Source organism: Dromiciops gliroides, chromosome 6 (assembly GCF_019393635.1).
Source record: "Dromiciops gliroides isolate mDroGli1 chromosome 6, mDroGli1.pri, whole genome shotgun sequence".
NCBI lineage: Eukaryota > Metazoa > Chordata > Mammalia > Microbiotheria > Microbiotheriidae > Dromiciops > Dromiciops gliroides.
Window position 1 is genome coordinate 242,767,318 of NC_057866.1, and position 19,527 is coordinate 242,786,844.

Consider the following 19,527-nt stretch of genomic DNA (forward strand, 5'->3'; position numbering starts at 1 on the left):
ATACCAAATGATTTTGAAGTAAAGACAGTGGAAATTTAATTGCATTTAGGAACTCTTAATAATTTGGGCCATGTTGTGGTAGTAAAGAAGAAAACCGTACTCTTTAGAATGGGAAGGAGATAGAGAAAAATGTACCTAAATAATCTTTTATTCATTCATTCATTCATTTATCTATCTATCTATCTATCTATCTATCTATCTATCATCTATCTATCTATCTATCTATCTATCTATCTATCTATCTATCTATCTATCTATATCTATTTATTTATTTATTTTGAAGCTAGTTTTTGCACTTTTTGTAGTGACAGCAGGAAAGTTCAAACTTAAGAATGGCCTATGATGACCTAAGTCATCTCACTAGATCCTAATCTGGTTTGGGGGTGTTTTTTGGTTTGGGTTGACTTTTTTGAGAATTGACTCTGTAGCTACTATGCAATCTATATTTGAAATCTATTGGTGGATTAGTGTATTGATTGGGCGCTAATCTGAGAAAAAATGAAGATTGCTAATAAAAATTCACTTTCCTTCTGCATGAAAGATTTGGAGGAGGAGTCGCATGATGATGATGACTGATATTGGTAAAGAGAACCCCAATTACAGGAGAACCATAATCTCTTTCATCTAACAAGTGAAAATGACCCCCCTTTTTTTTTGTCCAGGAGAAATGGTTTTGTTCGTTTCCTTATTCCATTTCAGCAGTTTTGTCTAAAACCACTCATTCATTTAAACAAGTTTGGTGTCCAGCTCGGGATTGTTTTCCTCTTACTGTTTAAAGGTTGGGTTGATGTATAACTGTTATATTTTGTGTTTGGAATTGTAAGGTTCTTTTTTTACTTTTTATTTTTAATTTAACTCTTTGTTTTACAGATGAGGGCAGGAGTGCAGTTGAGCATGCAGGTGGTGCCCAAATTGTAGTTGACCATCTCAGGTCACTGAGCAGTAGCACAGACCCCGCCAGTGAGAAGCTCTTGACTGTCTTTTGTGGCATGCTGATGAACTATAGCAATGAGAATGGTAAACAAAACTCCTGAAAACTTGCTTTATCTCTGGGGGAAAAAAAGATTTAAAATCATCCTTATTCAAATGAAAAATCCAAGCAAAACAATTTAAATATGAAACAATTTAAATATGCAATCAAGAATTCATAGGCTACCTTATAAACTGGTGAGATTTTTATTAGAGATAAAATAATGTTTCCAAAATGCAAAAAAGAGACTTACATTAATTGTGGACTGGGTTTTTTAAAGATTACTTTATGTTACTAGTCAGTGATGGAAAAGTCAGTCATCTTGATCTTTCTTATATGCAAATTTACAAAATCAGTAATAAAATTTCATCATCTAAGTTACAGAATCCATTCAAACTTATAACTGGAAGGAACATGAAAGATTCTGGAGTAACTAAAATTAAAAAGTTGTTTTCAATGTTTAGACACATATAACTGGATAAAATGAGTGATTGGTCTCAGAGAATGAATCCAATGATTAATATGACCATTAGGTGATGACTTTTTCTGGTCATAGCAACTCATGAAGAGACAGTTCACTAGTACTTTAAAGTTATGATTCATATCAGTGGAAGAAATGAACATGCCAGTGAAATCACAGATATTAGAGTAGGAAAGAAGTAAAAATTTCCTTTTTAAAATGCAAGTAAATCCTATAAAAGTCATATTTTTAAAATCCCAGATATCTTATGTAGTATGTTTACTATGTATGTTTCCAGCTTTTCTTTAAAAAAAAAAAAAACTAGAAACATCCATCATTCATAGAGTTGCTAACGTGGTTTTCTCAAAGCACAGATCTGATCATGTCATTTCATAAACTAAATAAACTCCAGTGACTCCTTATTTCCTGTAGGTTCAAAAATACATTCTTTTCACATCTAAAACTCTTAATAGCCTAGCCCAGCCTCCTTACACATTGCCCATCTACATAACCTACATTCTAACCATCCTTGTCTACTCACTCCGTTTTCAAGCTCCATGTTATTATGCCAGCTGTCTCCCAGGCCCTTTCTCTTCATCTCTTCTTCTAGGAGTCTGGGACTTCCCTTAAGACTCTCATCAAGTGTCCCCTTCCACAAGTACACCTTTTTGGTTCCCCAAGCTACTAGTGATTTTTCTGCCCAAGGTCACTTTTTATCTGCTTTATATGGTTTACATATGCATCTATATCTGTCTGTCTACCTGTCTGCCTGCCTGTCTTTCTTTCTATCTATCTATCTATCTATCTATCTATCTATCTATCTATCTATCTATCTATCTATCTATCTCTGTCTGTCTGTCTGTCTGTCTGTCTGTCTGTCTCATCTATCCACCTATCTGTCTAACCTATAATCTATATAATCTATAGCCACGTCTATCCTATCTATATCTATCTTTCCTATCTTATTCTTTCTAACTTATCTTTATGTCTGTTTAGCTGCATATGACCTCTCCCCCCCCCCAGTGGAATATATGCTCCATTAAGGACTTATTTCTCTTCTTTTTACCCCCAGCACCTAGCACCCCAGTACCTGACACATAGTAGACACTTAATAGATGCTTGATTGATTGGTCATGTATTTATCAAACATGTATATGATAGGAAAATTGTCAGTTAAGTACTTTTTCTATATTTTCTAATTAGGCAGTTTCAAATAGTGATAATAACTTTCCCCACTCTAAAAGTGCGTGATTTCTAGGCTATTGCAGTACTTTTATACCCAAATGTTGTTTAATTTTGGATTTCGTAAAATGTTTTCCCATTACTTTATAATGAAATATTGCCAGTTCTATAGTATGCATGATAACATAAAAATGAAAATTCATAGGTAATCCACAAAGATTTCTCTCCCTCTGTCCAAATCTGATATAGGAATGAGCAGCATTAACAGACACACCTTCTTTTCTTCCTTCTGCTTTCTGTCCTGATGTGGAACAAGAATCTAGATAATCCTCAAAATGGACAATTGGCCCATGAATGATTGAAAGCTGACCACAAAATATATGGACCAGAGATGCAAATAAGAAACTAGCAGTCAATTAATTATTCATGCTATTTCCATTTCCTTTGAACTCCATTTGGATTTGTGCATGTGGAGAAATAAGACAAGATTTAATTGCCAAAACATGAAAAAAAAAGGGAATAAACCAAAAGATTGTCATGGTGTAACTAATGCAGTATTGGAAGAAAATGGGCCTGAAGGAAGAGGGTTCTTTGCTCTGTGACTGAGAACCTGTTTAGAAAACATACAGGAGGGGCAGCTAGATGGTGCAGTGGTTAAAGCACCGGCCCTGGATTCAGGAGGACCTGAGTTCAAATCCGGCCTCAGACACTTGACACTTACTAGCTGTGTGACCCTGGGCAAGTCACTTAACCCCCATTGCCTAAAAAAAAAAAAAAAGAAAACATACAGGAACTCATTTGCTCAACATTTTAAGTTGGAGATGAGCTTTCCAAAGTGAGAACATAATGTAGAGGTGTGCACAAGAGTCAGCATGCCCGTGAGACAAGTTGATGACTTCTAGGAGCCATTTCACCCGTGAAATAAAGATGGTGCTCAAATAGCAGTGTCCTCAGCACTGAGGAGAAAACCAGTGAGTTCATAATCTGCTTTAATAGTATATCTTTAAACCAGTTTTTCCCAATATGGAAGATACTCTACTCAAATAATTTTAAGCTTATTTGGAAAGTTACATTTTACCTTTTTGGATCATATTTAAATTATAGTGTGATCTGAAAAGGGTTGATACAGAGTCCAAGTGCAGCTTTCAGAATCATAAAAGGAAGATTTAGAAAGTTTAATGTTAAATTTTAATATCACATAAACCATGTACTCCAGTCCTGACTCCCTTCTTTCTTCCATTTCTTTGTTCTTCCATGCTTTTTTGTATTTAAGTTTTCAGATTGTGAAATAATTTGTTGTCTCTTTACATGGCTTTTCTTTTCTTTTTTTTTTGGGGGGGGGTGAGGCAATCAGGGTTAAGTGACTTGCCCAGGGTCACATAGCTAGTAAGTGTCAAGTGTCTGAGGCTCGATTTGAACTCAGGTTCTCCTGACTTCAGAGCCAGTACTCTATCCACTAAGCCACCTAGCTGCCCTACACTGCTTTTCAACATAATTTTTTTTTTATGTTCTACACGGTCGTTATTGAACAGTTTTGTTCTAGTTTCTACCATTTTACTTAAAGGATTTGAAATAAGATGATTTTCTAAATCAAATCTCTAGTCTTCCTTACCAGTCATTAACCTATTCTGTGTACCTGCAAGAGGCTTCTGTAACGATTGGAATGACGCCACCTGCTGGATACTTACTGTAGAAGAGTTCTGCCCATGAAGCGAAGGTCTTTGAGGGCAAGACCAGGAGTCTTTTCTTTGGCGGGGAGGAAGTGTCGCAGACTAGTGGGAGGAGGAAGGAAGAGACTGGCGCTCGGTCTGGCTCTCTTTCCTCTGGACTCTGGTGGAGAAGGGAGCTAGAAATGTGCTCTCCCTTTAATAGATAGGAATCTAGGCCTTTCTCTCTCTCTTTACCAAATTCTTATTCTCCTTAATAAATGCTTAAAAATCTAACTCTTGCTAAAGCTTATAATTTATTGGCGACCACTCATTAGATATTTTAGACAGTTTAGCTAGAATTTTAACCCTTAACACTTCTCTACCAATAAAACTGTTAGAAATCAAGGACCTGATCTTTATTAGCTCTCCTCGGGAAGTGTCTCTTTAAATACACTTGTTAACTGTCTTTCAGTGCAAAAGATAGAAGAATAGAGCACTTATTAAGTGCTTATTATGTGACCAGCCCTGTGGCTACAAATGTAAATAAGTGAGAGAATCTCTGTTCTCTGAGACGATCTGGAAAGGGAGGTGTCCAGCATGTGGAGAAGTGTTAAGTGTAAGCCTAGAATAAAGTTCTCTTATGGGAGGAAGTTGCTGTTCTAGGAAAGGAGAGAGGCCTTTGGCTGAACAGAACACAGCTGATGAGGTAGAGAACGGAGAGAGCCAGTCTGGCTTCTGCTGGTCTAAGCCAAGTATATCTGCACAACAACTAACATAGAAAATTAATTCTGCCAGAGTTCACTATCTTATTTGTAGCTAAGGAACTACCGTTCCCTGTTGTTCTCTGTGGAACCACTTAAATGCTTATGGCAATGGAAGTATTAATATTGGCTAGAAGAGTCATCTGTATAGCTTTTCTAAAGAAAGCACCTCTGGCTATTGTCCCCTTAACAGATGAGCCCAGGACAGCAATTTAGCTCTAGGCTCTAGTCTGGCCACTGGTTGACTTCATGACTTGGGCAAATCCAGTTTCTGAATCTATAAATGGCCTTATTATTTAAGTCTTCCAACCTACTTGAGAAGCAGGTTGTGAAAATAATGATGATGATATGAATGTAGATATAGATATATAGTCAAGGTGCTTTGAGCTGCTAAAAGTCTAAGTCTAGAGAAGTAATTATGGCATTAGAGTGTTTGGTTTCCAACAGACCCAGAACTCCTTCCAAATATTTTAGCAATTGAATGAGGAATGGGTTTTAGCAACACCACACACTGTCTGCCATTTTACACCTTATATAGAAGCAATAGATATGGTCCTAGAAATGCAGTGCCATTCAGTAGACATTGAACTGCATACTATGGGTGTAAGTCATATTTTGGTAAATGAAATCATAATAAATTGCAATTATGCAGCTATTTAAAGGAATCCTATAGTGAATCCTCTCTAGTAAATAATCCTCTCTAATTTCTCTTCAACATTTGTTCAAGGTGAAGCAGTGTGCTTGGTCCTAGGGCACATATGATGGTAAATCAGGCAAAGCCCTGGCCCTCACGGAGCTTATAATTTGATAGAAATGATAAGGTATGTATTGTAGGTAATAAATACACATATAATAAATAGACTATGAGAGGCCAAAAGAGAAGTACAAGGCCCTATAAGTTCAATTATAAAGGGTAGTTTTGTCATATATTTATTGTATAGTTGGTACAGTCGATAGAGTGCTGGGATTGTAGTCAGAAAGACCCAGTTCAAATCTTGCCTCACTTACTGTTTTACCCTGGGTAAGTCACTTAACTACAATGAGCCTCTCAGCCTCAGTTCCTCTTCTGGAAAATGACAGGTTAAATCTATGAATTAGATCAACAGGTACCTACTATGTGCCAGGCATTTTGCTAAGTGCTGTGGATACCAAGAAAGGCAAAAACAGCTCCTGACCTCAAGGAACTTTATAGTCTAATGCAGAAAACAACCTGCAGATGAATATGTACAAACAAAATACATACAGATAAGTTGGAGCTAATGTCAAAAGGAACTGTATTGCCTTTTCTTAAAGCAAGATATCTTTATATTTCATTTTTGAAAAAAATAATTAATACTCAAGTTAACAATAACAAATAATCTTTTAAAAGAACCAACTAACTAAAAAGAAAAGAGGAAAACATGCTTTGCCACCTTCAAAGGGACTTCAAAATTCCATTCAGCCAAGAATTACTAAACTCTTTCCATTTGCAATACATTGTGCTAAGTAAGTACTAGGGAGAGACAGAGACAGAGACCCTGTCCTCAAGGAGTTTACATTTTACTGAGGAATGTAATTCTATTTTCCTTACTACGTGTAAGGAAATACAAAGTCATTTGGGTACAGGGTAGGCAGGGAGAGCACTATCTCCTTGCAGGGGGGGCATCGATCAGTTGGCCAATGCAGCTGAAGGAAGTATCTCTGTGGCTTGTTATCTTGCTTGAGTCATTTTTCTCTGCCCTCCACAGACTTCATTAAGCTTAACTAGGAGACTTATTTTGGCTCCCCAGTGAAGCAGTGCCTAAAACCTTCTTTGTGATCACTTTCACCCCACATCACTTCCTCCATCATTTTATGACTTGGTGTATTTATTCTTAAAATGTTACAACTGAAAAATGCAGTCAGCAGTGGGATGTCAGAAGGGCTAGCAGTGTCTTGTGTGGCCCTAGACCAGTCATTAAACTCCCCTGCTCCCGAGTTTCCTCATTTGTAACAGAAAGGAGTCGATGATTTGATTCCCTAGGATCTCGACCACTTCTGAATTGTGAGCCTATGATGCATTTTTGTGTTTAATCCTATAATCCATTTTTAAATATGATGCTGCCTTGCACAAAGTTGGCACACAAAATCATTTGTACCTCCACATCACAAATATCCTTCATGCTAAACAGTGTTCCTTTTCTATCTTGTATATTTTACTTTTTTAAGTCTCCCCTCATCTTTTCTATAGGTATAAGTGCTTTCTAGCTCTACACTTTTCAAACATAGCTTATTGCAATTAAACATAACTAAGTTGTGTGCTCATCATATTAGAACTTAAAAGCGTTTTGTTTTGGGGGTAAAATCCAAATGTGGATTTATTTTTAAGGAGGAAGTGTGTTTTGTTTACTAAGTGTCATCATGATGGTAAATTTCTAGATTTTTCTCATGTGCATGAAACAAACTATGGTTAAAACAATATTCGTTAGGTCAAAAAAGTAGCTTATATGGAGACTTGTCACAAATGTTTTAGAAAACAAACACTTTACTGTACAAAGCATATCTTCTTGTATTTTCTATTCTGTCTAATCATACAGATTAGAGGATTTAGTTGTAGGTATAGCTGTATTGATGGTCATAGTGTTACTAATATTTGTGTAGATGAAGAATTAGCTATCTGGGCCATTTTAAAAAGCCATTTCATAGAGAAGCTGTGAACAGAAAAGCTATCTTGATAAGGTGAATCTTTATGAATATTGGTGACCTCATTTGCCTACTGCTTATCAAATGGATCTTAAACTTTAAGGGACTGCCCAGGTTGTTTACTGAAATTTTTTCCTGTTGAATATTTAAAATGATTTGGACACTGACTAGAAATTAGACTTTTTTGGTTATTTGTTATACAAAGAGTCTCCTGCTTAGTTAGTATATTCTTAAGAAGTTTGTGAAATTCAGAATTTCTAAATTGAATTATTTAAAACAGAGAGACTAGTAACATTAAGGGGCCCCTGTAGTGTGAATGTATTTATCAAGGAACAAATCATTTTTATGTAAATAATTCCCTAAAATGAAATTTGGTAAGTCCTAATTTTATATGGCATATGCCTTAAAATATGCTAATCTAATAAGGTGTCTTCTCTCTCTCTCTCTCTCTCTCTCTCCCCCTCCTTCCTTCTGTCCCTTCCCATCTTCCCCTTTCTCTCCCTCATCCTCCTTCCCTCCAATATTGCCCATTTATCTCTATTCTATTAGATAAGATGAATTTAGTCATTTATGAAGTGTTTTTCAAATCTACAGAGAAACCTTGCTTTTTTTTTCTATGAATTATTAATTTATAGAATAGTAATTACTTCCGTACTTCAAGTGTACCCGTGGTCTAATATAATTTTTTAAGTTACCTTCTTTTTAGTGCTTAACAGTATTACAACTTAATAGAATTTTTTTCTGTGTACCATTGAAATGAAGTGTGTACTGCTTATCAGTTTAAATCAGTGGCATACTTTGGCATGCAAAACACATGCAAGATATATCTGTATGTTTAATGGAAAGGACTTCAAGATACTTTATTTTAAATTAATATTAAAAGTCTGTAAATGAGCTTTCTGTACAAAATTCTGTGCATGGGTGAAGAATGACAGTTAAAGATAACAACTAATGAGAAAGGTGCTTAGGTGTCTACCTACCCATTTACAGTCACTGTCCATTTTGCTGTTAATTCCTGCTTCATCTTGAGCTTCTCAAAGTTTCTCTTCTCTCTTTCTTATTATTTTAGTTAATGTATGAGCGGAATCTTTCTTAAACTTTCAAACTGTGTGATTAGAATTCTTTGAGTTGATTAATAATTGCTCTTTTTTACCTGTCTTCTGGGAGAATTAAAAGTATGCCATCTATCAGGAGAAATGTGCTTCAGGCCTTTTTATGACCAAGTAATCACCTTGGCAATTCTTATTAAGATGCCCCCTCACTAAAACTTATCTTTCCTGGTTTTTCATTTATGTGGTTGCATCACAGATGATTCTTCTGTTAATTTTCCTTCATAAATAAAATTAAATATATCCTAGAGTTAATATCCTATATGTCTCTTTATTTTGATACACAATAAAAATATCCATGAATTTTTTATACCAGATTTTAATAGAAAACCTTATTTTTAAAATTTTAGTTGAGGCATTTTTGTCACTAGCTCCTAGTTGATAACATGCTAATAATTTAAATACATCATTGCCTATTAATAACCTTTACTTGGGTGGGTGAGGTAAACATATATTTCGGCATTTCCAAACCACCTGTTCTTTTTTTGTAGCTGACCAATAATAACATCAAGTGTGCAGTGACCTTTCTTTAAATCTTTACCTGAAACTATGATCTAGTCTAAATTAGTGTGTTAAACTTGGAACTTACTTTAAAAAAAAAAAGGGGTTCTTCAACTTGGGATCTTCTCTCCAGATCCCCATTCTTTGGAGTTTCCATGAGTGTCACCTGAAGAACATGGAACCATTGAAATTCAAATGTAGGTAGGTAAGTGTTCACACCAGCGCATGTGTTGATTGCCTTCTATCTCCCTGTATATGCATCTGTATTGCACCCCCTCAGTGCCTTCCCCCTTTTTCCTCCCCATAGATCATGTAGGGCCTGCGCCATCTTGACATCACGTAATTCCGTAATACTGTATTTTTGTCAGTATTTGTCTGTGGTGTGTGTCAGGAGCAAGAACAAATCTTAAGACTTTAATGACATTGTGCTGTCTGTCTAGAAATTGTCTTTCACATACATAATAAGTGTTTGCTATGTATGGGCCTGGGTCGCATTTTGTGAAGTATTGTGTTTGTTGAGCTCCAGAATACTGCCTTGAGTTCTCTGGCCAGCCCTCACATAGCTTCAGTGTGGCTATGATCTTATTGGCTCATTTGGTTGTGTTGAGGACAATATAAACTTGTTCTGCTTCTAAAAAAACTCTCCTTATCATTAACAAGGAAAGAGAGAGAGAAGAGAACCTTCCCTTCAGATGTTACCAAAATATATATATATATATATACACACATGCATATATATATATATATATAATATAAAATAGGTTGAGGTAAATGAGGTTTTTTTGAGAGATGATCCTTACAAAATAACCCATAGTACCATGGGTGATGGCTATTACCCATTTGATTTCCATTAATGTGGATGTTTTTGGACATCAGGGGAAAATATGACAGATTTGTTTTTCATATCAGATGATAAGTCAGTGTCTTTCTTGCATATGGATGTGCACGGCAATCATTCTGATAAACTGCTTAATGGCAATAACAGCAAACTGTCATTCAGGATAAAGACCTTACAGTAGCAACTTAGATGTCAGTAGAGTCCTGACTCAGATAAGCAAATTGAGATCTCCAGGTAAAGGATGTTAGAATAATCTATACAACATTGTCATCTCCCTAGAAAATGTTGAGCACCAACACCTATGACCCCAATTTGCTCTGACTTCATTTTGTTGCTCACTGCCAGGAAGATAATGAAACTTCAGAATTTCTTTTCCTATGATGTGCTTAAGTCTTCCAAAAGAATTAGTCAACCTTTTAGGATGCCTGGCATTAACCCTGGTAGAAAGTCCCATGTTCTTTTGCCCATGGGCCTTAATTATTTGAGGAGGAAGCCATCCTCTCTGCCCTCATCTTTGGTCATGTAGAATCGGGTTGTTTTAGATGGAGAGGAATGAAAGAATAAAGCTGGTCTGAAAAGAGTCTGTCCAACTGGATTACTGCCTGTTTTTTCTTTTTCACTTGTGTGTGGTATGTTTGTTGTATGTGAATATATAACTACTCTTGTTCCCAGGAGGCTTCAAAGCTTTTCTAGAAGCTAATTGATTTCTATGGATTGCAGACATTTATACCATTTGTCAGGTGGCTGTGTTAATTTTTTCCCTTGCCACAACCACAAGCATTTTTGCTTGAACCCGTATGCAGTGTTTTTGTTTTTGTTTTTCCTAATCCTTGTTTCCCCTGGGAACAAAATCTAATGTTAAAAGAGCAAGGAATCTATATTGGCAATAAATACCAAGGTAAGGTAAACACTGAACCAATGATACAAGGCATTCTCTTTCTGGACTATCTTCCTCAAAGAACTTGTTCTCCTTGATTTTCCTGGAACATTGAGTTTTTAGAGTTGGTGCCAGCAGAACTGAGGGGGTCTGCAATGCTCTTTCTTATACACAAACATATACAACACACACAAGCAGACACACAGAATGGAGTTTGACTGACACTCAATGCATGCGCTAGTGCTCACGCTTACATACCTGAAATTTAATGATTCAACAGCTCTGTGATATTTGAGGCGGTGCTCCCCCTCCCCCCAAAAAATCTAAAACAAACCAAAAAATCCCCACAAAAGTATTGCTAAAGAACAAGGATTTGCAGAGATGACCCAGTAGGAAAGAACTCTAGTGACTGGTAAGTAGCTGAATTTTTTCCAATGTGCAAAGCCACCCAGTGCATGACTTGCATAAATGCTGAGCCCTATGGTAATCCAAACTGTTCTGTCTATGTAGCTGAAGTCAATCATTTACCAATTTTGTGTTAGTTTTTTTTTTTTGTATTTTTAAAAACTAGACTTGTGGTCAGAAGACTAGATTTGTGGCTTAGGGAACTCCTTCTACCAAAGCAGATGTGCAGCATCTCTCTAATTTATTGTCTGGAAGTAAACTTGCCCATGGTCCGATAGCCAGTGTCAGTGGTAGAACTGAACCCCCAAGTCTTGACTTCAAGGCTAGCTCACTATTTACATGCCACTTCCCAGTTCTTATATTAAGGAATACCGTGCCTAATATAAAGGGCATCACTCTTTTAAATTCCCCCTCCATACCTTCTAAATGATTTATTTCCATCAATGTTATGTTCTTTTTCTGGGATTCTTTTTTAAAGGTGATCCAATTTCTAATTCTGATTTTTAATTCCATCTTAGAATTTGAGCCTGGAGTGAATACTAACCTATAATCTTCTTCTTTCAGAACTAAGATCTTTTATGTAAAGGGCTCCTTTCTTCTTCTTCTTTTTTTTTTTTTTTTTTTTTGCGGGGCTATGGGGGGTTAAGTGACTTGCCCAGGGTCACACAGCCAGTAAGTGTCAAGTGTCTGAGGCTGGATTTGAACTTAGGTCCTCCTGAATCCAAGGCCAGTGCTTTATCCACTGCGCCACCTAGCTGCCCCCAGGGGCTCCTTTCTTAATGAAGTATCCCCCTTCTTTCACACGTACCTCTTGATAAGGTTACATTTTTCAACAGAAACCAGGAGTAAGTAGGCTGCTCTTCTCTATATAGACTGTCCTAAAAATCAGAAAAAGGAAAACTAGCCTGTTACTCCATCTATGATCATGTATTTAGGAATGAACACCTTCCTGAGGACCCTGAGACCCAGAAGGATGAAGTGGCTGAGGTCATAGGTGTAGTGAGAGGCAGAGCTTGGGTCTGAACCCATGTCCCCTGTCTCCAGGTTTAGTCCTCTTTCCTCCAAAATGTGCTGCTTCCCAGTGACCAATTCCTTTTCAGTTGTCCGTTTCTGCTTCCCAGCCCACCCCTTATTCACCAATAAATGCAGGTCAACTGTGATGCTATCTGAGGTGTACATGCTCTGAAGAGGAATTGTTTTGCTGAAAAGACGTAGATTTTTACCTTCGGTTAACTAAGAAGTAGTTTAGAAGAACTTGTAGAAAGTAACTATAATATTGCATACTGTTCTTAAATACTATTTGAAAAACAATATTGTAGCCAGTAAGGAAGGAAGACATATTTTATAAACTTGATTAGGTCATCCTCCTTCCACTTAACAGTTTTCTAGGGAAGGAAATATTGGGGTGTGGTTTTTTTTTTGTTGTTGTTGTAGGTCATTTTTCCTTTTGCTTTACTCTGGATGCTTTATTTCTCATTGCTCAGTGAAGAGCCATTGTGGAAATATGAACCACATGTTGGGGTATTAAGCCAGTTAGTTGCATAGGAACTGATAAAAGTGCCAAGTCCCCATTGACTCTTGACTTTTCTCACTTATCAAACCAGTGTTTTTCTCTTTATTGTTGAGATATGTCATTGTAAGTGGATGAAATGGGCTCTAGGGAAACACTTGTAAATAACTCACTTGTTTGCTTTTTCAAAATGATGCTTCTCCCTAACAATCCTGGAAGTTCTAACTTGCAGCCATCCAGAACAAACACCTTGCTCCTTTTTATCATACTTTTTTCATTCCATTTTTCATAAGATACTGCCTGGGAGGAGTCTGAGAGCTTTTCTCTTTTTCTTTCTTTCTTTTTTTTTTTTTCCTGGCCTTTATTAAACTTGCTTTTTCCTCTAAGCTTTTCATATTCTTCGTGATTTCCTGCAATTTCATTTACATACCAAATGGCAACATTATACACCATGCTTCTTAAAAGAGCTTGATGAAACTAGTGTGGTGATTGAATGAATATACATCCTTCTTGATTTTAAATTTCCATTTATTATTGGCAAGAGTCAGGACTTTTGAGCCAGTGACCTTCATGCTCTGAATATAGAGCTGTACAGATAGAGATGCTTTTCTTTATCTATTTGGTCTTCAGTTGATTCTATCAAATTAAATAGCATTATATTCTCGATAGGAAAAATGGGAGACTTTCTATTTTTGCGTATCTTACAGATTGTCCATTTGTACTGTTTGATCAATTCCCAGCTTTATTAACATTTTGTTTAATAACTCACCCTGATTTTTGTTGTATTTTCTTTTTTGTAGATTCCCTGCAAGCTCAGCTTATCAATATGGGTGTTATTCCTACATTAGTGAAATTATTAGGCGTCCACTGCCAAAATTCAGCTCTTACAGAGATGTGCCTTGTTGCATTTGGCAATTTAGCAGAACTCGGTAAGTCCTTAGTCACAAGTTAAAGCATGTCTTCCATTTAATAATGTTTTGGAGAATTGAAGATGTGTGTGTTAAACAAATTTAATTGTATGCAAATATTCCTTTTTATGGTGTTATTACATTTTTAACACTGTGTAGTTGGCTGTCTTGCCCTCTGAACTTGTATACTCACTATAAATTATATCTTCCATTCTAAATGGCATTATATTTTAAATTATTTATACTGTACCTTAGCCTTCCTACATAAGGTTAAGCGCATGATCAACAATTGTGTTCCCAAGAGGATTAGAGGAAGATGTAAGTGATAAGCTCCTCTCTGAATTTTTAGCTAAGAATATGAGGTTGTATAATGTCAGAAGAAGTGTTTTATTCATATTAAAGGATAGAGATGTGAGCTGATGAAAAGTAGCAGGCTTGAAACTAAAAGTTCACGATAATAATTCTTGTAGAATGCATTCTGACCTTCCTTACCCTATTCTTAGAAAGTATAACTTGACTTGCCCATCAGTATAGCCAGCCCAGGGTCAGAGCTGTAAAAGTTAGGAGATGTATATTTGTACTTTTTTTTCTATCAAATCTTAGTTCCTTATTTCAAGTTTAGAGGATTGCAAAGTTAACCTTAACTACTAGAGAACTGGCCTACTGTATGCTCCACACACTTGGCATCATATCTTCCACCTGAATGAATTTGCACAGGCTGATCCCCATGCCTGGAATCCCCTCTACTTCTTAAAAGTCCCTCACCTCCTTTGGTGTTCCTGAATTCCCCCCTCCGTATTTAGTGTTTTATTCTTCCTTTACTGACTTTCTATGTACACATACCCATAGACAGAATGTAGGCTTTCTGAGGGCAGTCGCTGTTTCCTTTTTGTCATCCTCTCCCTAGGGCTTAGCACCATGTCTTCTACATAAAAGCCTATAAATAAGTGCTGATTGAATTGAAATGAATGTAATGAAATTGAAGAGTTGGAGGATTTTTGTCGACCCAAGGTGGAAACTCAGTGTTCCTCCCTCTAACACATCATTCCGGTTGGTCCCACTGCATTCCTTTAGGAATGCATTTATATTTTAAAATAAGCAACGCAAAACTCTGCTTCTACCACTGCAACAACAACTAATTATTTGGATCAGCCAAAGGCAAATGATTGCTACAATCTTAGCTAGATTTTTAAGACGTTCATCCTTTGCATGCTGTTGTTAAGTAGGAAAAAAAATCTGCACACCCAAATAAACAATAACCTTTGAAAAATTGGATTCCTTTAAAAAAGAAAAAATTCTTTTGTCTCAGAGTGCTAGAACTAAGGATTGTTTATTCTGGGAACTTCATAAAGTTTAAATCATTCTTATATTGCTTAGGGATACACATCCTGGTACATGAACATGCTTGCCTATGTGTCTTTTCTTCCTTTTCCCCTTATTATTTCCACCAGCCGTTCCTGGGTCATCCCCCATACTCTTTCCCAACATCCATCATTTCAGTGAAGCAGAGCTTTCAGTCTTCGGTATTAAGGTGGGAAGGAGGATTTGGTATCCAGTGTAGTCTACTAGAATTAAGTATAAATGAAGCTGTTCTCCTACCAAGGTTTGAGTCTTTGGAATGGAAAAACAAGGCTCATGTGTTCAAGTCTTTCTCTCTTCAGCTGCCTCCCTCTGCCTCTGTCACCAACTCACAAAACAGGGCCCGTGTCCCTTTCATTCTGCAGGATGTCTTTTTTCAAAATTATAAGAATAAGCTAAGTTGCTCGAGCTCTAAGAAGAGAAATAACAGTAATCCCTTGGAGAAGCAATGGTGCCTAAGAGCTTATGTCTCCACAGTTGCACACTGAGCTTTCTTTTCACCATGTATGACTTAGAAACTCCAAATTCTAAAGCTGCTCATGGCATTGGGTGACCCCTTCTCCCTGCCCCCCAGTTGAGCTGCAGGTACATCTCATCACAGCTCACACCTCGCTTGATACAAGCAAAACCTCCTGCTTTTCTTGTTTAAGAACTAGTAGTGAGGATCAAAGGAAGGCTGGCCTCATCTAGAGCCAGTGCAAAAAGAATTTGGGGTGCAAGGGGCTTTGGCTGGAGGGATACTTGCCCCTCATGGAAAGGCCCCAGGGCTGCCTACCTAACTTCTGGTCCTTCATGGTTAGTCCAGACTTGTAATTGCTGATGCAAGGCCATACATCTGGCCTTCCCAACTTCCCAATGTGAATTCCCAACTAAAACTGATTTCTAGCACACAATTTGATAAGACCTTTTTTTGCAGAGCCTCATTAAAAGCAGCCTTCATCTTACATCTGAAACATATGATTGCTAGAGCAGATGAGCTGCTTTCCTGGGACAGAAATTTGGGAAGAGAATTAGCTATTTCTAGTGACTAGTGTATCCAGTGAATTAATAGATGATCTGGACTGATAATGAATTAAATTGGCCTCATTTGTTGATAGCCCTGAGATCTCTCAGATCACTTGATTCATTGGATGATTACTACAGGCTTATAATAATATGTAAGTGAGTAATCTCCTGCCTAAGCCCACGTAATTGATACATCACAGGATCTTGTCCATTATGTAGAAGATAAGTTCAAATTTAGTTCAGTTAACTTATAAATGAAATGCAGAATGTTAGGTGTTAGGGTTACAAACATGAAACAAGACATACCTCTTCTCCTGGAACCCACCATCTGGTTTCAGGGAGGGGAGATGAGTAAAGGAAATATATAGACAGGACACAGCTTATAATAAGTTCATGAGGGGGCAGCTAGGTGGCGCGGTAGATAAAGCACTGGCCCTGGATTCAAGAGGACCTGAGTTCAAATTTGGCCTCAGACACTTGACACTTACTAGCTGTGTGACCCTGGGCAAGTTACTTAACCCTTATTGCCCTGCCCCCCCAAATAATAATAATAATAATAATAATAATAATAATAAGTACATGAGACAGATTAGAATGGAGTTTTATTAAAAATGGGAGAGAAGTTACTTTTACCAGGGGGAATCAGGAAAGAGACTGGAGGCTGAGAAGATAATTTTAATGATCTAGGTTTGAGATAATAAGAGCCTAAACTAATGTTGCAGCAGTGAGAGTGCAAGGTAATGAACTGGCTATGAAGACTAGGAGATGGGTGCTGGACCTCCAAAGTTTCAAGCCAGCATCTGGAGAAATTACAGAAAATTCTCCTTATATTATGATTTTATTATCTTTTGTAAAAAACGGGTTTTTTTCCACTTACCTCTAAATAAGAGACCCTTATTTATATTTTTAATTGCTTGTTTACTTCTTATGTGAATGCATAAGAAGTAAACTGTATATAAAGAGTAATTATGTATAATTTATCTTTCTGTTGTGAGTATAACTAAAATGTAGAGCCAAGTATTTTTGTCTTCATCACTGACTTAAAAGAATGTAGCACTTATAAATTTTGGGGAGTTAAGGGACTTGCCCAGGGTCACACAGCTAGTAAGTGCCAAGTGTCTGAGGTCAGATTTGAACTCAGGTCCTCCCGAATCCAGGGCCGGTGCTCTATCCACTGCGCCATCTAGCTGCCCCCACAGTATCATCATTTCTTAAAGCACAATAGTATTCCACTACATTCATTGTAAAGGGGTGATATGAGCAGCACCAAGAACAGCAAGGCTGCAGCAAAGCTGACAGCTTTTCCTGGCCCAGTCCTCATCAGAGGTCTGAGAGTGTTGCCCTGCATCACCACCCACTTCCTGGCCCACCCGCCAGGACCTTCTCAGGTTGCAAGCGAATGAGGAGTATGAAATCTTTACCTCGTGAGTGGTCTCTGAGGATCCACCTTCCCCTTCTTGGTACTCAAAGCCCTCCATGGGCTGGAGTTGTATAAGGGCCTAGATTCTAAAGAGTTGTGGCCCTGCCATTGCTATTGCCCATCCTAGTGCCCTGTCTGCTGCCCTTGGAGCCCTCCTCTCTGGCCCGTGGGGCCCATCCCACTATCTACCCTGCCCAGATCAGCAGCTGTCCCCCAATGCCAAGGTCTTTAGTGCTGTATCAGGTGCTACTGACATTGCCTTTTTTTCTTTTCTTTTCTTTTCTTTCTTTCTTTATTTTTGGTGAGGCAATTGGGGTTAAGTGACTTGCCCAGGGTCACACAGCTAGTAAGTGTCAAGTGTCTGAGGCCGGGTTTGTACTCAGGTCCTCCTGACTCCAGGGCTGGTGCTCTATCCACTGCGCCCCCTAGCTGCCCCGACATTGCCTTTTTCCGCCATTCCTGGGTCGTGAGCTCTACTGCCCTATCTGTGCTGGGTGAAGCATTACCTCTTTCTTGTTGGGGCCTGACCCTCTCCTCTGCTAAGGCCTGAACTTGTTGCATTGCTGGGGCCCAGTTCTTCCCCCAAATGCTCGTACCTGAATCTTTCTCCTCTCTGTAAGAAAGTGTTGCCAGCCTGCTTTGCTACGGCCCTGCTGCGCTTGGCAGGAGTCCTCTCGTGGTTGCTGCTACTTCTGGGCCCTAACTCTGTCTTCCTTTGCTGGGCCTGGCTTGACAGAGTATCCCTGCCCCTGCCTACCATAGCCGATGATGTCAGAAACTGTCCCACTGGATGATCTGGCAATTCTGAAGGATTCTGGCCAGTAGTCCTCAGGTCCTGGTTTCCATCCTGTTAGCAGTAGAGGGCCCCAGAACTTCGGGCATTCTGACCTCCCAAGGCCTGCCACCAAGACTGTGAATGTCCAACTCAGGATTGGTCACTTAGGTTCAGGGAGAGACATCAAACCAGAGACTCCTAGGCCTATCCACGTGTTCTGTCTGGCATGTACAAGCGGTAGCTCTTTCTGCCAGGACACCAAATGTGTGTGGTGTGCATGGCTCCCTCACTGGAAACTGCAGACAAGAATGAGTATGGAAACTTTTTAAACTGCTGTGGCCCCTCTGCTTGTGCTTAGGCATTTACCAGGACACAGCTGGCACATTTGTCCATATCCTCAGTTCCAGAAGGCCTCCCAAGTGCCTCCCACAATGGCTCACACAAGAGAATCATAGCCAAGCAAGTGTGGCACAATTCTAGCTGGTGCCTCCAATGCCCAATGACAGAAACCTCAAAGCAGCTCCTAGATGATCGTAAAATTCCAGGGGTCTCCCTAGGTTGGAACACACCCTAAACTGTTGGTCTCCCTGGTGCTACCCCTGAACCGGCATTCAGTCTACATACATTAGCCTAGTCAAATGAGCGTTTGGCTACACAGTCACTTCAAAAAAGCCATTCAGATCCAAACAGTTTACACAGATATGTGCCTTCTTTCAGTGGGCCTCTCCCAAAGCAGTTAGTCAGTGATGATCCCTACCATCTATCCCTAACAAAGGAAAAGCTTGTCGCATCCCGTATCTGCCCCTTTTTTCTAATGGGGACAAAATCATTTTCAGCCCCTCCTGGCTACTTTGAAGGTAAACTCAGGTCAGAGAAAATTTCTAAATAGAAAATGGAGTTTTCTCAGAACAGCATTGCTGGAGGTCGTGAAAACTTTTCACTGCCATTATCTTCAAGGCACCGTTTTTAAGGATATACTCTCTATTTCCATCCATCCCTGCTTCATAGCCACAGTTTACTCCATAAATGTGCAGGTATTGGAAGTGCTTCATTAGGACCATTTATTTTTTTTTTCTTTTATTTTATATTTAGAACTTTATTTTACAAAATTACATGTAAAATACAAATTTTGACATC

General features: G+C 38.2%; 1 protein-coding gene across 4 annotated transcripts in view; it reads left to right on the forward strand.

Annotated features, from left to right (window-relative positions):
* RAP1GDS1 (Rap1 GTPase-GDP dissociation stimulator 1) overlaps positions 1-19,527 on the forward strand; it is a 214,137-nt gene that overhangs the window by 145,304 nt on the left and 49,306 nt on the right. For 2 of the 4 annotated variants that reach the window (XM_043972756.1, XM_043972753.1), the window contains exons 5-6: positions 871-1,017; positions 13,724-13,852. In XM_043972756.1, the coding sequence (XP_043828691.1) occupies positions 871-1,017; positions 13,724-13,852 (276 nt within the window). The remainder of the gene's footprint in view (positions 1-870; positions 1,018-13,723; positions 13,853-19,527) is intronic. The other 2 variants (XM_043972754.1, XM_043972755.1) reach the window with 1 other exon arrangement.